Source organism: Pyrus communis, chromosome 8 (assembly GCF_041283825.1).
Source record: "Pyrus communis isolate YQ-2024b chromosome 8, ASM4128382v1, whole genome shotgun sequence".
NCBI lineage: Eukaryota > Viridiplantae > Streptophyta > Magnoliopsida > Rosales > Rosaceae > Pyrus > Pyrus communis.
In genome coordinates this window covers 909019-928942 of record NC_142572.1, presented here as the reverse complement: position 1 = coordinate 928942, position 19924 = coordinate 909019, and the positions used below count along the sequence as shown (strand labels likewise).

General features: G+C 37.7%; 1 protein-coding gene across 1 annotated transcript; it reads right to left on the bottom strand.

Moving 5' to 3' along the window:
• Positions 1-292: 292 nt before the first annotated feature.
• NRPA2 (nuclear RNA polymerase A2) lies at positions 293-19078 on the bottom strand. The gene is made up of 27 exons (XM_068457702.2): positions 18750-19078; positions 18535-18614; positions 18312-18434; positions 17944-18020; positions 17747-17810; positions 17252-17322; positions 9742-9819; positions 9583-9628; positions 8429-8609; positions 8294-8346; positions 8100-8173; positions 7759-7876; positions 6925-7009; positions 6705-6820; positions 6364-6491; positions 6194-6273; positions 4895-5136; positions 4628-4792; positions 4173-4337; positions 3975-4049; positions 3406-3509; positions 3232-3307; positions 2431-2553; positions 1939-2073; positions 1604-1816; positions 1238-1489; positions 293-1122 (listed from the first exon to the last, which is right to left on the bottom strand). The coding sequence occupies exons 1-27, from the start codon at positions 18952-18954 to the stop codon at positions 712-714; spliced, it is 3540 nt and encodes a 1179-aa protein (XP_068313803.2). The 5' UTR covers positions 18955-19078; the 3' UTR covers positions 293-711.
• Between the last annotated feature and the right edge of the window lie 846 nt (positions 19079-19924).

The window sequence follows — 19924 nt, the reverse complement described above, 5'->3', positions numbered from 1 at the left end:
AAAAAGAATCAAGGCCAAATTTAGCCAAGAGTCGACTGCATATAGCAAGCCCACGAGCCCCTCGACAAGCCTTGCATGTGCGGGTGGAGATGGAACCAGGAGGATCCTCGCCGGATCCTCTTTGTGAGGATTTTTCAATCACATCTGTTTATCGTATATCATGCGTTTAAAAATTATTGTAAATTTTTTTATTTAAAATTTAATATAAACAATACTTGACAAAAATTAACTGCACAATGTATGATGAATAGATGTGATTGAAGGACCTGGGAGCCTCTCTCGAGATGGAATATTTTAGCCCCACAATATTCGTTAAAAGATTAATTTTTGAATGCCTAAAACATACATAGCCCTAAGAGTTACGTTCAGCATTTCGTGACCGGAGATAGACCTTCGCGTTCTCTGGTACAATATCTTTCCACTGACATTTGAGATGGTATTTTAAAAAACAGTAATTCCACTTGGACTCAAAACAATAATTAAAAAAGAAAAAACAAGGTTAAGAGCTTCAAGAGTAATCTGTGTTCATAAGAAAACTGAAGAGAGCCCAAACCCTCTTGGAAATTTATAAATACATACAGGGACCCTCTCCCCAATCCCCCAACATCGACGGTTTGCTGCTTGTGTGAAGTGTCCCGCCGCCGCAGCCTGCTAGATCTCATCAACTGACGTACCATCTTACATTGGTTCGTCATACCTAAGAACGTGATATCAATCTTTCGCTGCATTACTTACCTGAAGAGTCATTTTTATGTTCATTGATGCCAACTCTGCAGCTAAATATCTGAAGACATAGGGCATTGCAACTGTCTCCATCCCTTTGCTTGTCTTACAAGCATGGCAGATGACCTTCTTGGGAGCTCTTACAGACGGAATGCCTGAAACCGCACGCCCAACCCGTTTTGGTTGGATGAATGTGGACGTTAGGATGCTTCCACATATGGAACATACATCCGCAATGTGATAATCAGAACAGGTATGAAGCCTGTCGTGCAACAGATATGCTGCCCCATGCGCAAGCATGGAGTCGCGCTCCATTTCACCAAAACGTATGCCACCACCTCGCTTTCGTCCTTTGATAGGCTGGCGAGTGACCTGGTCTACCGTTCCAGTGGAGCGAACCTGCACGCCAAATTGGAGTACCACATGTAAGGCAACCAATGATAATAAATAGGAATCTTAAGAAAATCTTGAAAGCTCATGTAGTTAAAAAATTTGAATTTGGTTGAATCTTAACCTGAAATTTGTCTGAAACCATGTGTCGTAGTCGTTGATAATAAACAGGGCCAATAAAGATCTCGCATGTGAGTTCTGTGCCATAAACCCCGCTGTACAGAACTTCTACACCATGGTAGTTAAACCCCTTAACCTTTAACATTTCACCAAGTTCGTCAACAAGGGTTTTGGATTTTGGTCCAGTCTCTCCATTAGCGTTCTTTGAACTAGCAAATGGAGTCGCGTCAACATATTTTCCATGTAAGCTACCGCCCTGCGACAAAGAAACATGCCGGCATCTTTCACAGTTTCCTTTCGTTGCATCAGAATGCAAATCTATCCCCATATTAAAGATGTAGTAAAAATAAAATTCTTTAGGATCAAGTACCTTTGCAGCAACTGATTCCAACAGCATAGCTATTGTCATTCTAGAAGGAAATGCATGGGGATTGATGATTAGATCTGGACGCATTCCCGTAACCCCAGAAAATGGCATATCAATATCAGGCCACAATTGGGAGCAAACACCTTTTTGCCCATGCCGGCTGCTAAATTTATCACCAATGATGGGGTTTCTAGTGTGTCGAAAGCGTATGTTTGCCTGCTCAAAACGAAAAAAAGAAAAGAAAAAGTAAATTAAGGGTAATATAGGAAATGAAAGCTGCGCAAGAACAGTAAAATATTCTTCATATGGAGGAACCAAAGTAAAGGTTGTCCACTTACCTTCTGGAGGAGCTTCTTCCCATCAATAGCAACGTAGTCCACTATAACAGGTTCTGTACCTTTCCGTTTGACGGCTCTGGGCTTATGAAGAGTGTCATTCGTAAAGCTATAATATTCTTCATATGGTTTTATTGTCTGAAAAGTAACAAATAATGAAGTAAGTACATAATTGCAAGCACATATGTATTATATATGGTACATTTATATTGGATGAGATTTTAGGCTTCAACTCTCGGGTTTTGAACTCTGAAAAAACCCAAAAGTAATCACCTAAAATCTAAGCAAGAGAAAAACTTGTACTTCCAGTCCGTCAAGTGGCCAGAGGCCGCATTAGGACAAAATCCAATCATTAAGTCAGTCGACTGGCCAGAAGCTTGCATCTGGACAAAATATCACAACAACAGTTGCACTGCCGTGATCCCAACTATCGGGGTTCAACATAATGCAGAAGATAATATAGAGCAGAAACTAAATCCAGAAATGAATGCTAACCTGACCAACATGAGGAAGACCATCTGAATCAATCAAAGGATTTTTATCGACGTTACTTTTCTTAAAATATGTTGGGGTGTTATCCGACCTCTTCTTTTGATCAGACAAGTCTATTGTTTCTGTCTGCCAAAACCCATCATTTGGTAAGGGTTGGTATTTAGGTCCAAAAAGAAGAAAACCATATGCATTAGTAAAGACATTAATTTGGTATACAAAAACATTAAAGAATAGAAGGAAAAAACCCCGTTAAAAATGACTTTCAACATACAATAAGAAACAAGAGTAAATTCATGCATACAAAATGCATTTGGCCAAATGAATACAAGATTTGCTAACAGATTCCATCAAGAACAAAATCTCCCTCACTTTGTCTGGGCCCTACAGGATGATTATTTAGAAATTTCGGTCTGGACTCCAACTTAGTAATATGAATAAAGAACCAAGCTGCGTGGAATTTCAATGCACATTCTTATAATTTGTAAATTGCCTTTGAGGCTCGGACTCATATTTCTCAAAACGATCTATACAGGAAAGTTAAAGAAAAACGATCCAACAATATATAAAACTCAATTTTGTAAAAGATTCTATAAAAAGGGACCAATATTAAAAAGCATTGCATTTGACCTCTAACGTTACAAAAGAAAAAAAATAAAGGCTATAGTATACAGAGCTCAAGAAGCACCAGCGATAATTAATAAAAAGCAGAGCACAAGGGGGAAAAAACAAAGCTGTTTCATCCAATATTATTTATTTATCTATTTTTATACGAAAGTAGTATCATGTGATATTGCAAGAAGAAACCTGATATATATGCCCATGAAACATTCCACGTTCAACAGATGACTTATTTAGAATCATGGCATCCTCCATATCATATCTAGATATCATAAGAAAAAAAAGGAGAAATATTAATAAATTCTAAAAGAAAAGAAAGCAAACAACAACATATAGGCTTTATGTATCTAAATTTCTCACCCAGTATATGACAGTACAGCAACAATCGCATTTGTGCCTGTTGGGTATTCATCGATGCAGTACTTCTTATATGCACTTGTGCGTACAATAGGGGACTGAGGAGTCTGCATGCCCCATTTTTCAATGTAACAATGAACAGTTAGCACAAAAAAAAAGGGATAAAAACACATGATGAAATGAAGGGACAATAACAATGAAGTGCATTTAAATAAGAGAATTTGTTGCTTCTACAGCAATATTAGATCACATGCCTCCCTAGCACAAGTGCTGACTAAAATGGATCCACCATGGACAAACATTCATCAAAACAACATCGAGAGAAATACTACACAGTTCCAGCTTCATGTTGTGTCAACAAATTGGAAATATGAAAAAATAAAATACTTGGTGGGGAAACTAAGAACTTTAAATTAGAGAACAAAAATCCACCCAAATGCTAATCAGTAATCCAAACCCTATCTTAATGGACTGGTACTTAAAATGTTGTATAAAGTTTTCCAGGAAAAGCTTTTCATAATTTATTTCATTGATCCCTGCTACAGAATAACAAGATTACAAAGAGAACCAACCTGAAGATGGTACAACTTTTGATCTGCACGATTACAAAGTCCTTGTAAAGAGAAGGCCATTGTTTGTTTTGCCATCTACAGTTCAAACAGCAACGATATTCAATAAAATTTAGCAGTAGGATTCCAAAAATTTATACAAGATAAAACTTTTGTTGAACAATCACCAAGGACAGACAGGAGGGTAAAACAGAAGAGAACCTGGCACTGATACATATTTCGTGGGCTCTGATTATGATCTGACCAGGGTGTAAGATTAGCGACCACACTGAGCATTCCAGTTGGATGAATTTCTTCATGAGTTGCTGGGAAACCATCTTTCCTTCCACCATCTCGACCATCAGGACATCTTATTTCCATGAAAACCTAATATCACACAGAGAAACCAGATAGTCGTACTTTTAGGGTCTGATCATAATAAGCACCTGATGATCAAAGCGGAAATATGACACTAATTCAAATCAATATTTATCTGGTACCCCATCTAAAAATCACAAAAAGAAAATAAAATGAAAAGTAACAAGTAACAAAGCATATTGCATCAGACTACTTGTCTTCTTGTAAACGATAATTCTTATCACGGCAGCAAATGTAATCTGGGATGGCAGCAACAGTAATCTGGGTAAACAAATTATTAAAAGAAAAACCATATTTACCTGTTCAAAGGGTCCAATAAGTTCAATATTCTGACCTTCAACAGAAGGAATTGAAATATTCTTTACTGGCCGAACAAATCTAGAAGGGATAGTGAAAAGGTACAGACCAGGATATGCCCCACCCATGCTTAATGGAACATATCCCACTTCCAGATCGTCAGGAATCTGAGACATCGTTTCAGCAACAATGTCAAGGATTGATATTAGACAGAAAAGCTAGGCTAAAAAGCAAGAAAGGAAAAAAACAAATAGAGGGCAAAAACAAACCACTGGAGCAGCTGCCACTTTCAGCCTCCTTAAATGAGCCACAACTTTCTCAACTTTACTGGAAGATATAGAACCAACAACACAGCCGTCTAACAAAACAGAAAAAGCTGCAGGAGGACCAGCTTGAACCAGATTTGGCTTTGAAGTCTTCATTCCAACTGCACTCAGAACACTGAGAATAGACTCTCGGATCTTTGAGAAGTCTCTAATATTTCCTTGAGCATCAAAGAAGGATGTAATCCCTGTAATGAATAAGATGGAATAATTGGTTATTTGGTATCACATCCAAGATGAGTGTGGCAATAAATAAGACCTTTGGGAAATAAAAGGCAAAGCACTAATAAACATCCGGATGAGGCAAAATATTTTCTCTAGCTTCTAAGTTTGACATTACTCAGTAATGTATCCCTGATATTTGTTAACAGCACCTTAATGTCATCTGTAGTGCTGGCACCAATCTAACCTTCCTCCTGGACATGTATTTTAAGATAATAAAAACAATCACTCTTACGTAACTCTTCGTAATCAAATTTCATTATACACCTTTATTCAATTTGCCAGTATACTTGCATTGTACGACAGCCATAAGCTCTTTCAACTCTTTTTTCCCAGTTGTTGGAAGCATTTATCTGAAAGCACGTCTATCCAATCTAAAAGCATTTCCAAACAGGCCTTTTACTTCAAAATTGCTTATGTCCTTTATTTGTTTCAGATGGTAAAGGGCACTTCTGTGATTTTCAAATTTTCTGGAGTGGAGGGATAATCCGTGTGTAACCTGTAATTCTTAGGCCTTGTTTGTTAGAGAGGATTTGCTTGGGTAGGACTATTGACTATATTGAAGGCATTTTGAAGGAAGAAACTTTCATTTTTTTTCCAAGTTGAAGGTTACCCATGAAGAAAAGATATCCCTACTAATCCCGCAAAAATGGTAGGATTAAAAGGGACAACTTTTCTCCATGAATAACCTTCAACTTGGACAAAATAAGGAAATTGTCATCTATTTCTTCCTTCAAAATGCCTTCAATATAGTGAATAGTGCTCCCCAAGCCAAACCTCTTTAACAAACGAGGCCTTAGAGTTTTATTTTGTTATCAAGGTATTTTTAGAGTTCTACTTTACCTTTCGTTAGAAGTTCAATTCTTATTATGCTTCACCAAAAGTTGTATTGTATTGTATTGTAGTTCTTTTGAATCAATGGAAAAAACTTTCTATAATTCAAACACATTCGGAGGTCCCCAAATTTAAATGAAAAACAAGAAAAAAAGAAACTTTAAAAAGAAGGGCACAACATGTACTTACTACAAATGTGAGTCATATGATTCAACAAGCCACATGGTTCACCATCAGGTGTATGGACAGGGCAAAGAAAACCCCAAGATCTGTAAAGAAAAAAATAAACATCTGGTCAAACCCAAATTTTAATCATGGAATCAACGTCATTTTGAGTAACCTCGCAAGCAAATACATACTCAGGTAGCAATTTCCGCACACTTGTGGTGCGAAGTCCAGCGAATGATGCCCCTCGATGAACAGCACGAAAATGAGATATGAAGCGTAAATAGTTAAGCCTCTCTGCCTGAACCGTCAAGCCTGCCCTCTAAAAGAATATATGTAAAACACATAACAATCATAAACACGCATCCAGATAAATCTAAAGATAGCCTACTTGTAAACTTGAATATCATACATGAGATAAGATTCAGATAATAAGAAGTGCCCAAATTCTGGGCAGGTTTCGTTTATGAGTAGCAAACCTCTTAGTACAAAGTTTATGAAGTGGAAAAGTTCAAGCATAATCAATAAGTCGTACCTGCTGCAAATCTAGACCAGATTGAGTATTAAGTCTTCCAGTTTTCAACATATTTTCAACAGCTAAACTGATCTGCTTTGCAGGATTTTTATCCATAAGCTTCTTTACTTTAGCTACTGCATTATCAGGATGGAAGTGTCAATTCACAGAGAAAGGGGACAAGAGGAATAATTCAATGATTTAATTAAAAAAAAATTAATAAAAGAAAGAAAACACATACCGTTGCCAAATTCAAAGTCCTTATTTTTGTTGATCTCATCTTCAATAAGCTTTTTCGTCCTTTGCAACCACTCTTCTAGTTTTTCCTAGAAATCAAGATAAACACTAAGTGAACACAACCCTGGACTCAAATGCATAGAAATTGTACTCTGCAATAATCATATAAGGGTATTAAAATTTAAGATAATTTGCTCCGGAGCAAATGTTTATTGGGATAATGGGGATAGAAAACCTACCCTCCAGTTGAAAGAAAACACAAAAGAGACAAGACAAGAAGGGCTTTACAACATCAAACAGCTATGGAAGAAATTGACCACAGAAATGTGATACTCACTGTTATTGTACCATGTAGTTGTATTCATTCACTATGAAATAATAGGTTGGGGTATCATATTCTCAGTTATGTTACATGGCATATCAAATAGCAGTAAGATCCAAACAAAACCATGAATCCCTATCCCATAAACTCAATAGATTACTTAGTAAAAACAATTGGTCAACAACTTAAGGATATCAAATGACTGAATCGATCCCTTTGAACTTTTGGTCGTGGCTTAATTTCAAGTTAATTATCAGGGGAAGCATTAGCCTTAGCCACGAAAATATTTTTATTCTAGAACTAACCATTGAATTGCTACATGGTGTTCAGAGACATACTACTCTTCTAAGTAAATACTTATCCTGCCACCCTAGACAAGCTTTACAACATAAAATTCTTCAGACATTACTGCAATACACAGAATAGCAGAAAACCTTGACATTGTGGTGCACGTACCAGAAACCAAAACATTTATGTTTTCCTCAAGAGTTACCATTATACAAACTACCACAATACCTTAATATATATTGTAATCAAGTGACCAGGGAGTAGGACTTCATGATTTTGCAAGGAATCTGGGTTGTCCGGCACAGAAGTCTGATCCACAAGTGAAAAAAGTTTCTGCACCATAAATCTAAAGACATGCAAAGTGTGAGAAATGATGCACAACACTCCCACACAGAAACCACCTTTTTTTTTTTTTTTTTTTTTTTTTTTTGCGACCAAGGGTGAATTAGAATACATACATATACACACACACGCACATACATATATAGTTATATATATATATATATATAGAAGAGAGAGAGAGAGAGAGAGAGAGAGAGAGAGAGAGAGAGAGAGAGAGAGCAGCTAACATGAGCAGATTGAATTTGTCATGAGCCTTATTAAGGTGGACCAATATGTAATTCATTATAACAGCATCCCCAACCTACAAATGAAACAGTCAGAAATAAGCAGCCTAACAACCCACTCCATTTGTAAAGTAGCTTTCTTTCCCTAACTCCTTTGAAGGACCAAAACAAGTCAAAGTTTGTAGAACATGACTTACAACCGAAGGTCGTTCATTCTCCAATCCACCCATAAGAGGTCGGAAGTGTTCTCCTGATAACGATAAAAGGAATCAATACAAATGGTTATTATTTTAATCAGATTTGAAAGACAATGACAAGATAAGAGTAAGTACCAATGTGCTCTAGACATTCATGACGAGTGAAAAGTTTCAAGTCTCTCACTTCATCCAGGATAATTTGTGCCCTCTCACCCACTAGCTGAGTGCCAACAGCCCCTTTTCCTTTCTCGTAGTTCTCGACATAACAACATGTCAAACACTCATAAATTTCACGATCAGTAGTATCAATGAGAGCCTGTTAAGCATGTTGGCAAAGTTAGCATAATCATATATATTACAACATGACAACTACATCAACTAAGGGGAAAAGGTCAAAAGAATATAAAGTAGGCCACATACATAATAAAACAATGAGGAACAGATCATGAGACCACAACACAGATTGGGCCCAAAAGTTTAGTCCTTCACATAACATGAGGACACGTTCATAAGGGATGGAATGTGAATATAACACTACTATGCACAAAACAACTGTCAAGCAGAGTATAACTATTCTACTGAAACATATCCTGTAATCTTTTCAAGTGCAAAATAAACAAATTCTTTTATTTTCGTTCCGAAAAGTTTACTCGGATGGTGATTGGGGAAGAGGAGGAATCACTTGACTTTCTTGTGAATCTTTATCAACAAAAGTGGGTTAGTTATTCTATTTGCATTCTCTGATAGAAAGCATAAGTAAAATAAACTAATATATATACATATATGAACTCTAACATAAAAGTTAATAAAAATTACGAAGAGCATTAGTTTCTCAAGAAATTGCAAAGTACTGAACTCCACCAACGATTTCACCTTAAACCTTTACCTCTCCCTCAAAATAAAAATGTTGCGAGATGTGAGAAAGCATTTCACAGACAGAAAATGGATCAAGGAATAAAAATATACCTGAGATAAAGTAAAAAATGATCATGAATTAAAAAGTTAACCTCTATGATCATGATTTAAAAAAGAATACATGAAGAGGATTCTTGCTTTTTTATAAAACAAAAAAGGTGTTCTTGTCCAACTAGCTAAGTCTGGATCAAATATTCACCTCTATGCATACAAAATATAAATCTTGATTGCTGATCATTAAAACCTCAAAAGATACAGAAACCAGATGTAAAGAGAATCGATAGAGAGAGAGAGAGGTTATACACATTATTTTCAAGCACTTTCATCAAAAGTAGAAATATACAGATATCTGTAACTAGCATTATTCGAAGTACCTTTAAGACAACGCCTACCGGAAGCAAGTACTCCCTCCCTTGTATCCTGCAAAAATATTTAATCCATGATTCCATATATAATACATATACATGCCCATTTTAGTTGCCTCTCCAAACAGTAAACCAAAATACTTTGGTAGTCCGTTTTAAATCACTTACCAAAATCCCAGTCTTGCACTTCCATTACGAAGGTAATACAATTTGACAGTTACTGAAGACTGATCTTCTCTTTCACATCTGAAATAACAGTAATAGGAAAATCAAAACAAGATAAAACAACATATCCTTTGCACAAAGAAGCTGCTACTGGATCTGGATAATTCCTAACAACTGAAGATGGCAATGGTTCTGATTTCATAGTAAATTAGAAAAAACACCTAGGTAAGTTTAAAACAAAAACACTTCAAAAGCTCAAGTTAACTAAAAAAAATCCCTCATCAATCCACTTGCTATGCTCTAATTGATTAAGAAATTCTTTGGTGCCCTTCTCACATTACCAAGTGTTTTTTTTTCCTCAAAAGTATTTGAGTTTATAGTGGTTTTCTCTAAAGTCTAATGTTATAAAAGGCTTACATGCGAATAGCTCCTGATTTTAACCCAAATTCTAACCGAAATTCAATAAGATTCAGAATGAATCAATCCATTGTAAAACAAACAACATATGATTTTAACCCAAAAGCAACGAGAACAAGCTTAGAGGTGGATGATAAGTCTTTTGGTGAAAGGATTCTGTTAACAGAGAGAACTAGATACAGAGGGTACCAGATTTCTTTCGATTTGGGCTGCGCTGCTTGGCTCATTGATCAGTTAAAGGAGACGGTAGTTACAAATGGTCAGATTTTCTTCAGAAAATATAGAGGTCATAATTATCAGTTTTGGGTTGAAAGATTCCACAACAAAAACGGGGATTTTCTTGTTCTGTCCAAATCAGAAAAGGATGGTTTTGTCAGGAATATCTTCGTTCCTAAAGGAAGTGATTTTTTCGGCTGGAGAAGTCTGGAGGACCTACTGTCTGAAATTCTCCGAGGGGGAAAGAGAGCCGGGGCTTCTCAGAGGAATGTGAAGAGGGATGGAATTGAGCCTTTGAGCAGCCACTCGGGGTTTGGCCCTCAGGCTTCGTATAGAGACGCAGTTCTTGGAGGCAAGATGGTGACAAATGGGGCATCCCTTCGAAACGTCAGAGAGGAAAGTTGGATTAAGAAAAACTGGAATATGAGAGATAATTCCACGGAATCCTATAGTTGGGGGAGTGTAATCGTTTGTGAGAGACTTGTGGTGCATCAGCCTTGGAGAGTTGTGGAGGCCTCACTTCAAAATCTGCTGGGAAAGAAAATTTGGCTTTCACCATTCCAATGCAACAAGGCTTTGTTTGTTTGTTAGAACGAAGAGGAAGCAACAAAAATTGCACAACTTGGAGTTCTAGCCATGAATAAGTTACCAGATGTGGTGCTGTCTGGATGGTGGGACAGTATCAAATCAAACGACAGAAAGGTGGTTAGTTATGGTGGATGGGTTGCTCTGGAAGGATTACCACCGCATCTTTGGACCAATGATTTTTTCCAAAAGATTGGCGATGCATGCGGTGGTCTGGTAGAAGTTGATCATAGAACAGCTAACTTTGGTTTTTTGATTGAAGCAAAGTTAAAAATCAAACCCAACAACATTGGCTTTATTCCAGAGTTCGTAAAGGTGGTAGATGGAGAATCAATATTCAGGGTAAAAATACGTCAACTTTCGCCAGCAAAGAGACCTAATCTTTCGGCTGCAGATTGTGGAGTAACCACAATATCAAATGGCTCTTTGAAGACTGAATCGAAGTTACAAAGGATCACCGGAATTATCCCTCCGGCGAAAGCAGATTTTCAACAGACTGCCCCTATTTCAGGGACACGTGTCTGTTTTCAGATTGGAGATTTTGAATGCCCTGTCACTGTTGGTTCTGAAAGAAAGCAAGGAGAAAGCATGCACGTGACAGAGAGTGTGCGGGTTGAGAAGCCTGTAATTAATGACTCTACTTTTTCTGTAAGAAAGCAAGGTGAACAACAGAGAGTAGGAAAACTAACAGGAGCGGTGGAAATGACAGAAGCGGTGGATGTCACAGAAGGATCAGAAAAGGCAGTTGCGGGGGATTTTTTTAATAATTCATTAGAGAAAGGAAGTCAGAAAGAAGTGGTCTTTTCGGATGTAGGCAAGGGCATGGAGTTATGTGGGACAGTTGGTGGCGGTGGTTGGTTGACAAGAGGAAGCAGCACTTCAATGTATTCAACAGTGAACAATTCTCAATATTCTTCGGCTATGAAAGCTCATCACAAGGGTGTTTCAAGTAAAACTCCAATGTGTTTCAATTTGAATTTCCTTGGGAGATTTGGCGATTCTGATATTTGTGGAAAAAGTTTGAAGCTTGTTCTTCCAAACGAGTTCGGATCTTATCTGACTCCTTTTGAGAGGCCTAAATTGAAGGAAATTCAATCTCCCAATCTCACCTTCTTAATTAATGATTGTGAACAGATGGATGAAAAGGAAAGTGATGTCGATGATGTTCCAATTAGGCCATTGGGCAGGTTGATTGAAGAGGAATCATCGGAACAAAGGATGAGGTTGACAGAGGATATTGGTCTGGATTATTCTCAATTATCAGATTTTGGTGAAGACGAATACATGTCACAATCATCAGTTTCAGAGGAGGAGTTTGGTGATTCTTCACAAGACGAAAAAGAAACCTTCGATGTTTTTGATCGCTTTAACGATGTGTTTCACAATCTCTTCACTGATACAACAATGGAAACAAGGACGACGTTGGATGAGGTACCTTCTCAGTCGCATCATATAGCAAATTTAGACACTGTGGAACAAGTTGAATACAAAGATACTGGAAAAAACAAGAAACTGTTAAAGTACAGCAGAAGGAAAAGGTCGGCTAGGGTATCAGTCAAACGTGAAGCACAAACTCGAACTACCAAATTCATGTCAAATATGAAAGTTTATTTGGTGCCACTGAAAAGGTCTTTATTTCTTGAGAGGAATACTGGGAAAGTCATTGCTAGCAAGCCTGTGGGTGGAAACAAGGCAGAAAAGAAAATTCAAGGGGGCATTGTCAGATTTAATGAAGATAATTAGCTGGAATGTTAGAGGATTGGGAAGTAGGCAGAAGAGGTTGATTTTGAAACAGCAATTCAGGCGATTAAAGCCCGATATTATTATCTTACAAGAAACAAAGAAAGAATCAATTGACAGATCGATTGTGGACAGTGTTTGGGGAAGCAGATTTAAAGAGTGGATTTACGCCCCTGCTCAAGGAAGATCTGGGGGTATAGCTGTGATTTGGAACACCAAACACATCTCGGTTATTGAATCTTTGGTTGGAGGTTTCTCTGTCTCCATAAAAATTAAAGCCCTCAATGGGTTGGATTGGTGGTTATCTGGTGTCTATGGTCCCTGCAAAAATAGAGAGCGAAAGGAGTTCTGGGAAGAAATGGCTGGCCTTTACGGTATTTGCGGACCAAGATGGTGTGTAGGAGGAGATTTTAACGTGGTGAGATTTGTAAATGAGAAATCAAATGGGGGAAGAATGACTACAAGCATGAGGAATTTTAATGATTTCATCCAAGATACAGAACTCAAGGATTTGGAGTTGCTCAATGCTCAATTTACTTGGTCAAACTTCAGAGAAGAACCTGTGTGTCGGAGGTTAGACAGATTTTTGATCTCGGTAGGCTGTGAAGAGATTTTTCCAGAGGTAAGACAAATGGCTTTGGCAAGGGTCACTTCTGACCATTGTCCAATCCAACTAGATACTAACAAGGTGAAATGGGGGCCAAGTCCTTTCAGATTTGAAAACATGTGGCTACAGCACCCAGATTTCAGGAACAAGTTCAAACAATGGTGGCAATCTGAGCAGGTGGAGGGTTGGGAAGGTTATAAATTTTCGTACAAGTTAAAAGCTATCAAAAGAAAGTTGCAAAGTTGGAGTAAGGAAAGTTTTGGTGATGTTGAGAAACAAATTAAGGATGTTGAAGCTAGCATAGAGGATTTAGATAGGAGAGAAGGGTTGGAAGGGCTAGATGTTGCTGCTAAAAGAAAGAAGGAAGAGTTACTTTTCCTTGTGGAAGATCTAGCTTATAAGGAAGAAGTGAAGTGGAGACAGAGAGGTAAAGTGGAATGGGCTAAAGAAGGGGATGGTAATACTAAATTTTTCCATAGAATAGCAAGTGGAAGAAGGAAGAGAAACTATATAGAAAGGTTGGAAGTGGATGATAGGGGAGTGGTAGAGGATGCAGAAGAGATAGAAAAACATATCGTTAACTTCTTCAAGTCCCTGTTTAGTAGTAACGAAGAGGTATGTTGGGGCTTGGAAGGCATCAATTGGGCCTCAATAAGTGAATCTGAGGCAGCTTGGCTTGAGAGGCCTTTTGAGGAATCGGAAGTACAAAGAGCAGTCTTTGATTGTGGAAGGGATAAATCGCCAGGACCAGATGGTTATTCCTTGCAAATGTTTCAACACTGTTGGGATTTCTTGAAAGTGGATATTTTGAAGGTCATGGAGGAGTTCTTTGAGACCGGAATAATAAATGCGGTGACAAATGAAACATTTATTTGTCTAATTCCGAAAAAGTCAGATTCTTTGAAAGTGACGGACTATAGGCCAATAAGCCTAGTTACTGGTTTATACAAAATTGTGGCGAAAACCCTAGCTTCAAGATTAAGGGAGGTTATGGGCAGCACAATCTCTCCACATCAAGGAGCCTTTGTTAAAGGCCGACAAATTTTGGATGCTGTCCTTATTGCAAATGAGGTGGTAGAAGAGGTGAGGCAGAAGAAAGAGGAGGGATTGGTGTTTAAAATTGATTTTGAAAAGGCTTATGATCATGTCGAGTGGAGATTTTTAGACGAAGTTTTACAAAGAAAAGGCTTTGGCATTAGATGGAGAAAATGGGTGCAGGGATGTCTAAATTCTGCAAATTTCTCCGTTTTGATCAATGGGAGGCCTAGGGGAAAATTTCATGCTTCAAGAGGTTTGAGACAAGGCGACCCACTGTCACCTTTTCTTTTTACCTTAGTAGTGGACGTCTTGAGTAGATTAATGGAGAAGGCTCAAGAAAATCAGCTAATCAAAGGTTTAGGCATTGGGCAAGAAAGGGTGGAGATCTCTCATCTTCAATTTGCTGATGATACTATTTTCTTCTTGGCGGATGATGAGGAAGTTTGGAACAGTTTATTAGAGGTGCTCAATTTATTTTGTACTGTTTCAGGGTTGAAAATCAACAAAGCAAAGTGTTCTTTGGCTGGAATAAACTCAGATTGTGAGAAATTAAAAAGGTTGGCAGATTCTTGGGGTTGTGAGGTGGGTAGATGGCCAATAAAGTATTTGGGTCTCCCTCTTGGGGGTAGGCCAAGAGCACTTACGTTTTGGGATCCAGTGGTAGAAAAAATGGAAAAAAGACTTCAAAATTGGAAGAAGGCCTTCTTATCCAGAGGAGGCAGATTAACTTTGATTCAATCTGTTTTGGGAAGCTTGCCAATCTACTACATGTCCTTGTTCAAAATTCCTTGCGGGGTGATTGGACGCCTAGAAAAACTAATGAAAGGTTTTCTTTGGGAGGGGGTGGAGGAAGGAAAGAAAAACCACCTGGTGAAATGGGAGAGAGTTATTAAAAGTAAGGAGGAAGGGGGTTTACGAGTAGGGAATTTGAGGAATCAGAATGAAGCGTTATTGGCTAAGTGGTTGTGGAGATTCCCAAAGGAACCAAATTCTCTCTGGCACAAGGTGATAAGAAGCAAGTATGGGCTGCAGGATAATGGGTGGAATGCAAACCCTCCAGTGCGGGGTTCAAGTCGAAGCCCCTGGAAAGATATTTCGTGTGGTCTCCAATCATTTCTACAATGTTGCAAGTTTAAGGTGGGCAATGGGGAGAGGGTGAGGTGTTGGGAGGATGTTTGGTTGGAAGGGGGACCATTGAAAGAACAATTTCCTAGATTATTCTTGCTATCGAGAATGCACAACCAGAACATCGCAAGTTTTGTGGATCTTTCTATCAATTCTTTGAGCTGGAATTTTGATTTCAGGAGAAATTTGAACGAGGTGGAGATAGAAGAGGCGGCTAGATTATTACAGAAAGTGGAAAATGTTCGCTTGTCTCAATCAAGAGCGGATGATAGAAGGTGGAAACTGGAATTATCAGGATTGTTCACCTGCAAATCCTATCGCTCTTTCTTGAGCAACAATGGGATTGTGCAACATTTTCCACCCTCTTCTCAGATTTGGAAATCAAAAGTTCCTCCGAAGGTCAAAGTTCTTGTGTGGCTAGTGGCTATTGGGAGGCTCAACACTTGTGATCAAATTCAAAGGAGAAGTCCTTTTATTTGCATCTCTCCCCATTGGTGCAGTTTGTGTAAAGCAATGGAGGAAAGTGTTAACCACATTTTTCTTCATTGTTCTTACACGATTCAACTGTGGTGGAAATTGTTTCAGGAGGTTAGAGTAAGTTGGGTCATCCCAAAGGGTTGTTTTGAGCTTTTAAGCACTAATTTTGAGGCTCTAGGAATTGGGAGGAAAGCTAAAGCTTTGTGGGGTTGTCTGGTGTCGGCAGTTTTTTGGAACATTGGGTTGGAGCGTAACAAAAGAATTTTTGACGATTATACTGGTGTGGGGGTAGCAGATCTGTGGGGAAGAGTAAGATATTGGGCAGCATTATGGGCTTCAGTTTCAAATGAATTTAAGAATTACTCTCTTTCTCACATACTGTGGGATATGTTAGCAGTGGTAAAATGATTTTGGTTGAGGTTGTCCTACTTGTAATCTGATCCTCTGGAGAGATTTTCTTGTTCTGTTCTTGGTGGATTTCTTATCCACTTCTGTGTATTACACTTTTCTTTTTTAATAAACTGTTATAGTTTCTTCTCAAAAAAAATCTTAGGAAATTTAAGCCCATAAAGACGTGTGGAAACAAACAATGTCTCACAAATAATCGAACACCACCTCCCCCACCCAACACACTAAAGATTATTTTATTTCTCTCCACCTTCCAGTCACCACGCCACTTTTACTCCCTTAAAAAATATAGGCTTCTCACAAAGTAATGCATTACAAGTTTCTGGAATTACCAACTCAATCTGAACTCCCGTTTCTAATCTGAACTCCCATTTCTAAAGAATACCCAACTTGACAATGGAGCATTTGAATTGGGGATCTCCTTTGCACATTACACACCAGTGAGGAGAAACGCTTCACTATGGTTTCCTCCTTTGCACCGTGAATTTGCCTTACCATGAGCAATAACCAAGCAAACCCCATAGCTTATGATGTATCTTTACCTTCAAAATTGCATGAAATGCCAATCAAAGCTGAAACTTTAACCTTTTCATCCCATTTTTATGAAGAGACTATCATCCATTGTAATTTAATTTTCATTGACATAGTTGTCGCAACGCCTTGGTAAGAGTTCTGTCCTTTTGTTTTATTCTGTTGGTTTCTGTTTTGTTGTTTCAATAGTTGGGTAGAGTGCAGGGTACACCTTGTCCCCAGTGTTGTTCTCTTTTTAATATATGCATCTCACAAACTAGGACTGACACTATTATTACTAATACTAGGTCATGAGTTATAACAGAATATATCAAAAGAAGAACTTTATTATAAACATGCAAGCACACATGGGTAGAGATAGAACCAAACCTTATTACAACTGCTTTGTCAGTATATCCTTCCTTTCGATCACGAAATGAATTTCGCACCATACTAGTTGGCTGGAACAATAGGAAAAACAAATTGAGAAAGTTAGCATCCTTCCTCCAAAACTATCTTTGAGAATTGAAATCGACCATAAATCCTACTGTTAAACTATAGGGAACAGTATCAAGTATGTTACTGATTAGCTAAGTAAGGTACTAGCCAATTTCCTATCGTAGAAAACACAAAGTCTTCTCCCTCCAACACCCACTCCCAATCTAACTTGAATTCAAGACCTCCCCCAATCTATTCATTCTGATTGGGATGCTCTTGCAAAGGAGTTCTGTATTTTTGTTTTGTTTTTCGTTCAATCTTTTTGTTTGGTTAGTTGGTTTAGTCCAGGGTACATCTTGTCCACTGTGTTGTGGTTCACTTTGGCTACAAGGGTGATGGCCTGTCCAAAAATTTGTTGCATTACATAAGATGAAAATGCTCACTTACATAGTTCCGCTTTGGCAATATAACAAGCCGAACCACTCTCTCAAGCCCATTTAAAATGAAATAACTACAACAAAACAAATGTAGAAAAAGAATTAACAAAGCACACAAAGTATAGTAAAGACAAATAAAAAACAAAAAGTAAAGATATCGCACATGATGACATGATAAAAAAACAAAAGAGAAATCAAAATACTTACCCACCCATTTCCGATGCCTCTTCTTTGTAAGAAACTAGCTTTTGGGGAGTATTACCTCTTAAGTGGCAAAGCTTTGACTGCATTGTACAAACAATGATCATTTGCCATCCATCAACAAGAAGACTAAAACGGAAGAGTCAACAAAAGTAAGCATGTTTTGATGAGTTCATACAAATAACAACCAGTTATTAACATCTCGCAAAAACGTTACAGGTCAACACTTTATTTTCAGGCTCAAATCCAGCCCTATTCATGATCCTAGATTCCCAAAATCGCTTGAAGGAATATGAATACATTGCACGATTTACAAATCGCAAACAAATACAAGAGCTGATAAAGTTAAAGAACAAAAAGGAAAGAACACCGACCTGTAGCATGATGGGAAGCTGCCCAAAATTGAACTTTTCTCTTATAACAGCTCCACTATCATTATACTTAAAGCAAACTTCCGCCATGAATTTCCCCGTGTAGGAAAGTTTAGCCTGTCTACACTGTTTAAACAACAACAACAACAACAACCCATTAATGCCTATCATGTACACAATCATACCTGTATAAACATACACACATATTTGAGTGTTTGACACTTACTTCAAAAGGCAGCAGAGGAACTTGCATCATTTTCGACTCTTCCTTATAAGGTCGGTACAACGCAGGGTCACCCAACCAGAGTAAGATAAGTCAAGAACAAACGTATCCATTTCAATACAATAATCAACTAACTTAATCCAAATGGTAAGAGAAAAAAAGAGCTTAAACAAAACAAATTGCAGATAAAAATGCAAGGAAAATAAAAGAAAGGATATTTGTAAGCGTATTGTTGGTGGAAGGGTCGACGATTTCGATGGGCTTGATCTTGCTGAGTAGAACCTCGAGACCCTTCGTGACAAGGTAGTCGAATGACTCTATGTGGTGGCGGAAGAGCTCACGCACCGCCGCGAAGTCCTCCGCCGCCGCCAATTGCTTCCCGAACATCTTCGTCGGCTTCTCTTCTCTCTCCGACGACGTCATCTTTCTGATGGTTCGTTTGCTGTTCAGTGAAGAGGGAAGGAAAGAAGAAGAAGGGGTTTTGTTTAACAGAGGTTGCAGAGGCTTCCAGCATTCCAGGGTTTTTAGTTAGGGTTTTAGAGATTTTTGGGCAGCTGGTTTTTTTTTTTTCGTCGTAATGTTGGTTTGGGCTTTTTTTTGTTGTTTGTGGATTGGGCTAACCGCCCATGTTTTCGTTTGAAAGAGTAAAATTATTGACAGTAATGTAATTTTGCACCTTTTTTTTTTTTTTTTTGACAGATGATTTTATAGATACTAAAAGAAAAAAATGGTTGAGTTTAATCTCACAGTAGACGTGATCATAACGTATCTCTACTATTATAAAATAAAAATCTCTCTCCATCTCTCCTTTCCATTAAAAAAAATGGTCACACATGCAAAGGGCTCGGTTGAATTTGCTTTTAAAATGATTAAAAGCGTTTTTGGTGAAATTGATTTGCACTTCAAGTGTTTTTTTGAAAAAGTACTAGATATGTATTTCTTGCAAGAAGCACTTCAAGTTCTTATCTAGGATTCACTTGGATTTTACTAAGGATTGGTTTTAAAACATTTTCACTAAAAGCGCTTGTAGTCATTTTAAAAGTACTTCCAAACAAGTCCAATGTGTGTGGATATACGCTAGTTTTGATTTTACTAGGGCACTCCTTTTGTTTTAAATTTTTTTTTTATTCCATTTCTTACAACCAAAAGCTTTATCTTTTTATATACAAAAATATATTTACACAAGAGGATGAGAGAATAAACTGGTATTGAACGAGATTCAAATTTAAAACGCTTATTTACAAGTAAAAAAAATAACATTAAATTATAATATTAAGTACATCAAATTTCTCTCTTTATTATATATTTCGATTGTGAATTAGTGATTTGTAGGTTAGGATATTTTTCTTCAATCCACTATGTCTCAAGTTTCAAAACTCTCTTACAATAGTGT

Excerpts from the sequence above, each read along its gene's own strand:
- NRPA2 (XM_068457702.2), bottom strand. The coding sequence starts at position 18,954 with ATGACGTCGTCGGAGAGAGAAGAGAAGCCGACGAAGATGTTCGGGAAG. Across the intron at positions 18,615-18,749 it reads CACCAACAATACGCTTACAA|TCTGGTTGGGTGACCCTGCG; the intron begins ATATCCTTTCTT and ends GACTTATCTTAC. Across the intron at positions 8,347-8,428 it reads TGAATGTCTAGAGCACATTG|GAGAACACTTCCGACCTCTT; the intron begins GTACTTACTCTT and ends TATCGTTATCAG.